General features: G+C 59.5%; 1 protein-coding gene across 1 annotated transcript in view; it reads right to left on the bottom strand.

The window, feature by feature from the left end:
- Nucleotides 1-6,155, bottom strand: part of HCN4 (hyperpolarization activated cyclic nucleotide gated potassium channel 4) — a 47,814-nt gene that overhangs the window by 5,046 nt on the left and 36,613 nt on the right. The window contains exons 4-8 of the mRNA XM_034661692.1: nucleotides 5,952-6,113; nucleotides 3,778-3,996; nucleotides 833-979; nucleotides 495-735; nucleotides 25-189 (exon numbers count right to left, since the gene is read on the bottom strand). Of these exons, the coding sequence (XP_034517583.1) occupies nucleotides 25-189; nucleotides 495-735; nucleotides 833-979; nucleotides 3,778-3,996; nucleotides 5,952-6,113 (934 nt within the window). The remainder of the gene's footprint in view (nucleotides 1-24; nucleotides 190-494; nucleotides 736-832; nucleotides 980-3,777; nucleotides 3,997-5,951; nucleotides 6,114-6,155) is intronic.

Here is a 6,155-nt window from a genome sequence, read left to right as displayed (position 1 = left end):
CCTCCCGCCCGCCCGGCCCCTCACCGATGCGGTCGAGGCGGTCCAGCGCCACCGTCTCGAAGGCCCGCCGCATCATGGGGTACTCCTCCAGCACCTCGTTGAAGTTGTCCACGCTCAGCGAGTAGAGGCGGCAGTAGGTGTCGGCCCTCACGCTGGCCGTGCGCCGACCGCGAGTCAGCAAGCAGATCTCTGCCAGGACAGCGGGAGTGGGGAGGGGGCTCGAAGGGGCCTCCTGCTCTCCCCGGACCTGGGTCCCCACTGTCCGGTGGGGAAGCTTGACAGTCACAAGCTCCAGTCCCCAGCGGTGACCATGCTAGGTGCACCCAAGTGGGTGCCCACCTGGCTCATGCCCGGCGCTTTCCCAGCTCGGGCACCCCGACCCTGGGCCACAAACACCCACCTCCAGGCAGTGGCCCGGAAGGGCCCCAAACATCATCCTCGGCGTCTCTCCAGTCCATTCCCCTGTCCCCCTAGAGCTCCCCGGGCCACCTCACCTCCGAAGTAGGAGCCATCTGCCAGCTTGGTCTCCTTGTTGCCCTTGGTGAGCACACTGACCACACCGTGCTGGATGAAGTACATCTTCTTGCCGATGGTGCCTTCGCGGATGATGTAGTCGCCGGGCTGGAAGACCTCGAAGCGCAGCTTGGTCAACATGGAGGTCACGAAGTTGGGGTCCGCGTTGGCAAACAGCGGCATGGAGGCCACCAGCTTCCGGCAGTTAAAGTTGATGATCTCCTGCTCCCCAGATAGGGTGGACAGAGAGCGAGAGGGAAGAGGTGAGGGAGCCGCCCCGCGGGAGGGAAGCCCCCTCCCCCCTGCCCCTCCGACTCACCTCCCTCAGAGGCTCGCTCAGCTCGCCCAGGATGCTCTCCTCGTCGAACATCTTGCCCTGGTAGCGGTGTTCATAGTAGTCGTGGATGCGCTGCCGCGTGTCGGGCGGGAGCTTGTGGAAGGACATGTACTGCTCCACCTGCTTGTACTGAGTCCAGGGAGAGAGGCAAGGGCGTCACCTCCTGAGGGCACCTCAGGGTGCTCAGGGCTCTGGAGATGGCCAGGGACAATAGGGACTGTCCAAAGCCCCGTTCTAGGCCAACCGACCAGGAGTCCATCAAGTTTCCACTGCACACGGGTCTTTTCTGTGTCATGCTGTGGACCAAAGAGGCCTCACTGGCCCTGGAGGAGCTCTTTGCCACAGCGAGCACACTGGCCTGGGCAGCAGGGTTGGGCTGCAGTGGGTTAGGGGGACCGGAGTCTGAAGTCAGGATGCCTGACCCGTCATGGGCTGTGTATCCAAACATGGCCCCCCACTGGCTCCAAGTCATCTTGTTGAAGAGTGACTCTAGCCCGTGGGGGGGTGGTGGCAGGGTAGAACAAGGTCCTTAGTCAGAGGTTGGGGACAAGGGATTTGTGAGCCTAAGTGCCCAGGGCTCAAGCAAATACGAAATGCTCCCGTCCACCCAGGGGTGAAGGATGGGCGCTGCTCCGGCCGTCCCGGGACTGTGAGTGCAGAGTGGGCATCCATGGGGGCATGCTAGGCAGAAACAGATGAGGCAAGAACAGAGTTTTCCCGTACTGAGATGGAAGGGAAATTCCTAAACCTCAGGAACAAGAAGAAGAGGGGAGCCTGTTCTCACGCATTGGTGTTCCCAAGAGGTGGGGACACAGTGCGGCTGCAGACAGACGCCAGCAGGCAACCGAGGGCTGGGAGATGAAGTTTCCTTGTGTTTTTCCAGCCAAGCTGGCTCTGTCTGCTCGAGGTTGTGCCCAGCCCCAGGAGACAGGGACTTCCCAGCTGGCTATGGGGACAGGGGCAGTCGGAACAGCTAGAGCTGTATTTTAGAGAATTCCCCACTGGAGCATCGATAGTGATGGGGACGCAAGGTCTGGAGAAGGGGTGGGAGTTGGAAGCTTGTTGAAGTGATCCAGACGAGAGCTAGTAGTGGGGACCAAGGGGAGGTAATACATTTCAGAGAGATTTATGGGTGAATCTTATTGGAGAGCCATTAGCTAAAAAACAAAATAAAGACAGCTTGCAAATGGAAAGTCACAAGCAGCTTGACTCTGCCCTTGAATGAACCCTGGTGTTTTTCTGAACTATCCCTAATTGTAGTCCTGGACTGAGCCCTCATCCTGGTCCCACACGGAGCCCTGACCCTGGTCTCACCCTGAGTCCTGACCTGGTCACAGGTTGGGCCCTGACAGGGGCCCACACTGATCCCTCACCTGGCCCTGGACAAAGCCTTGGCCTTCGTAACCTGACTCCTCCTCTCCTCCCCCTTTCCAGTCGCCTCATTCCTCACCCAGGACCCTTCCTTCTGCATCAGGCTGATTTCTTTCCCACCATCTGCATACCTTTGCTCATGTTTGTCCTGATGACTCGCCTAGAATTCTCTTCTACCTTCTCCTTCCTCTGCCTCCCCAGACTGCCCCGCCCACCCTGACCTGGCTCTGCAGGTCTCCTGAGCGTTCCTTTTGGCAGCATGGGACCTGGGCCTCCGGGTCTTGGTCACCCCACCAAGGGACAGCGCCTGGGGCAGGAAGGCAGCCAGTTAAATCAATACACACTGAACCCGGCTATGTGCCATATACCGGGAATTCACTGGGTCCTGCCATCACGGAGCCACAGCCTGGCCAGGCAAGATGGACGCTAAACAAGGGACCACACGGAGGAATTAAATATGGCAGGAGTTCAAACTGTGATGAAGGGGAATTAGAGGGCACCAGGGGGTCACAGGATGGGTGGGGCTGGTGGGGTCCCAGAAGGCTCACCAAGGTGAAGTGCTGGCTGAGAGGTGGAGAAGTGGTCAGGTGAAAAGGAGAGAGGAGAATTCCAGGCTAGTGTCTGTGCCAAGGCCCTGTGGCAGGAGGACACATGCAGGGCGGGGGGGTGGCTGACAAGGCTGGAATAGAGAGGGCTGTGGGGCCCATGGCATGATCTGGGCATGAGAAGGGCAGGGGCCAGATTATGCCCCTTAAATGCCAGGCTGAGGAACCCCACCTTGGAGTTCCTCTGCGTCTACGAGTAGAGTACTGTGAAGACTGACGAGTTTTAAACAGGATGATACGATCAACTTTACATTTTTTAAGTGCCTGCTCTATCCACCGTGCGGAGCATGGAGTGGGAGGTGGCAGATGGAGCCCACTTAGCCAATAGATATCGAACAGCCTGCTCTGTGCTCACACAGTCTTAGTGCTTGGTACGTATTACTCACTCCACATAAACCCCATGATATGACCCCTTCTCCTTACTGTCTCCATCTTACAGATGAACAAACGGGGCACAGATATGGGAAGTAACATGCCCACGCTCCAGGGACAGCCGGTTATATCATTTGGGCCCCATTGCACAGGGGAAGCTAGAAGGACCAGCCAGAGAGGGCAGGGGGAGGAAAGCCAAGAGTATGCAGCTACAGAAACCAAGCCAAGCCAAGAAGGGAGTGATGACTGTCAAATACCACTGAGATGCTGAGCAAGGGGAGGACCCAGAAGGAGCCATTGGCTTTAGCCAAGCAGAGGGCACTGGCGAACCTCAATCTAACGGACTGAGCTACGGATGCAGGAATCATGAATGACGTGGGGGTTGGTTTGTTTTGGGAACTTGTCCATGAGAAAGAGGCAGACAACAGAAAAGTGAGCAGCCGAGGCCAGATGATGGTAGAGGGCAGAATATGTCGAGGGGCTGGTGGCGACCCACTGGCTGCCAGCCTGTGCTCCCTGGGGACCATGGCTCAGGTTATCCCGAGACAACCCAGGATGGACCATGGCTTTCCGCCCTACCTTCTCCTGGTACTGGCGCCGGGAGGAGTCCAGGGACTGGATGAGGGCGGTGGCGTGGCCAATGAACATGGCGTAGCAGGTGGCGCCCACGATCATGCTGAGCATGGTGAGCCAGACGTCCGACATGCCCACGGGCGCCTGCCGTCCGTACCCGATGCACAGCATGTGGCTCATGGCCTTGAAGAGGGCGTAGGAATACTGCTTTCCCCAGGAGTTGTTCTGCGGACACATTATGGGGTGGGTAGTGAATGGCTGCCGCTCTCACTGGCCGCTAGAAAGGTCCCTGCCACCCCCGCCCCCAACCTAACTCATTCCCAGGGGCTGAGCCCAAGGAGGGCTTCCAACCTTGCTGCTGGCTGAAAGCCATGGGTGAGGGGCAGGAGGCCCACGCTGGCCACCTGTGGTGACAGCAAATACCTGACTTGGACCTTTTGCTCTGGGGAACAGGGATCAGGCTAGAAGCCCCAGCAAAGGGAAGGGAGCCAGCTTCACCCCCCCCCCGACTTCTCAGTCTCCATAGGGCCACCTGGAGCCCCCCAAGCAGCCAAAGGCTCCAGGCTGAGCCACCCTGCTGTCCTCCACTTGCTGAAATAGCTCTACCACCACCCCCAAACTACGGCCAAGTGAAGCCCATTTCCCCACTGACCTCAATTATAAAACCAGATATGCTTCCCCTGGGGGGACAGGCTCTGGCAGACTGAGCCGGAAACACTGTCCTCATTTTGGGTGAGCAAAGTTTAAGCGCTGCAGAGCTAACTCCCCTCCTGGGTGAGCCCTGCCTGAATCGGTCCAGGGCTGAGGCCCCTAGTCCTCCCCCGCCGGGAGATGGACTGTGTGGAACAGACAATGCTTGGGAGCAGGACGACGGAGGAAGGGAGTGAGCGAGGATCCTGGCTATTTTTGTCTCCAAAGCCAGTCGATGTCTCAAGGAAGTCTCCGTGTGGGAATGTTGGGCACAGAAGGACCATCTCCTGAATTTAGTGCATGTGTGGGCCTGTCACCCTCACACAGAGGAAACTGTCCCCAAAGAGGAAGCTGCCAGATGAACCCTGGCATTTGCCACTTCCCCACTGTCTCTCTGTTCACACAGGAGACATATTAGCAACTCTGGGCAGGACTTCGCCCAGAGCCCCAAACCCTTCCAGTATCAGCAGGCTGTCCCTGCACCTGGAGAAAGGCCCAGGAGCTGCGAGCCATGTTCAAGGTCACTCAGATGGTCCCAGACAAAGCTGAGCTGATCTGGTGACTCTCAGTCCAGACCAGGTTGGGAGGTCAGCGGGGCTGATCCTGGGGTGCTGGCCCCGGCTCCCTGCCTGGGGACCCGGGGTGGCCCCCAGCTGCCTCTAGTCGGGCTTTGGGCCTTTCTGCTGAGCCCCTGGGGACCAGGAAATTCAATCCATATGGCCCATTCATTTACACTTAGCTCATCAAAAGGCTGTTTTGTAAAGGCCCATTTGATGCTGGAAGATGCCTCAGGGTCTCTTCCACCTCTTTCAAAGCTGGTTTCTCCTCCCCTGGGCTCTGGGAATTTGCCTACAGATGGAACCACACAGACCCAACCACACTGACATGGAGGGAGAAGGAGAGAGGCAGGGTTCACCAGACCCAGACAAATGCTCAGGGGTCCAGGGGGTCCTCACCGCGCCTGGTGCCCACTCTGTCCGTGGGAGGCCAGGCGGTGGGGGGGGTGGTTCTGCGCTATGGCTTCCCAGCCCCATTCCATCTTCCCTCCCCCACCACAGGGCTGAGGTAGGGAGGTGGTGAGCCCTCCAGGCTCAGGACCGCCCCCCCCCCGTGAGGAGCGGGTGTGTGTCTGAGGGGTGGGGGTTGGGAGTGGGGACGGGGCCGGTAGGGGACAGCCCGGCTCAGCGGGAAGGCGGCTGGCCCCGTCTAGGCGCTGCCCACAGCGCTCCTCACAGCTTTCTCTCCCCTCGGGTTTCTCTGTCCTCGGGCTCGGCTTCTAGGGTTCGTCTGCCTCTGGGGAACAGAGGGAGGAGGGCAGGAGCCCCCAGCCCAGCTTTGCCACCCTTGAGACAGTCCGAGGATGGCCAGGTCTTTGTCTCCTTGGGTGACGTCAGGGCCAAACCCCGAGGCTCAGGAGCCCCAGGCGGCGGACCAACTCCCCAGTCGTGCCTCCCCGGCGCCCCTCTTCCGGCGGGCGGGGCGGGGCTCACCACCATGTTGTTGATGGACACCCAGCAGTCGTCGGGGAAGTCCTGCAGCATGGGCACCAGGAACTGCAGGCAGCCGTCCCAGTGGCACAGCAGCAGCATCATGCCGATGAGGTTCACGATGCGCACCACGGCGCTCGCCAGGTCGTACGTCATGTGGAAGATCTGGAGGCAGAGGACAAGACCCCGGCTAGCTCGCGGGGGGGG

This window comes from Ailuropoda melanoleuca, chromosome 5, assembly GCF_002007445.2.
Source record: "Ailuropoda melanoleuca isolate Jingjing chromosome 5, ASM200744v2, whole genome shotgun sequence".
Taxonomy (NCBI): domain Eukaryota; kingdom Metazoa; phylum Chordata; class Mammalia; order Carnivora; family Ursidae; genus Ailuropoda; species Ailuropoda melanoleuca.
This window is presented reverse-complemented; position numbering and strand designations above follow the sequence as displayed.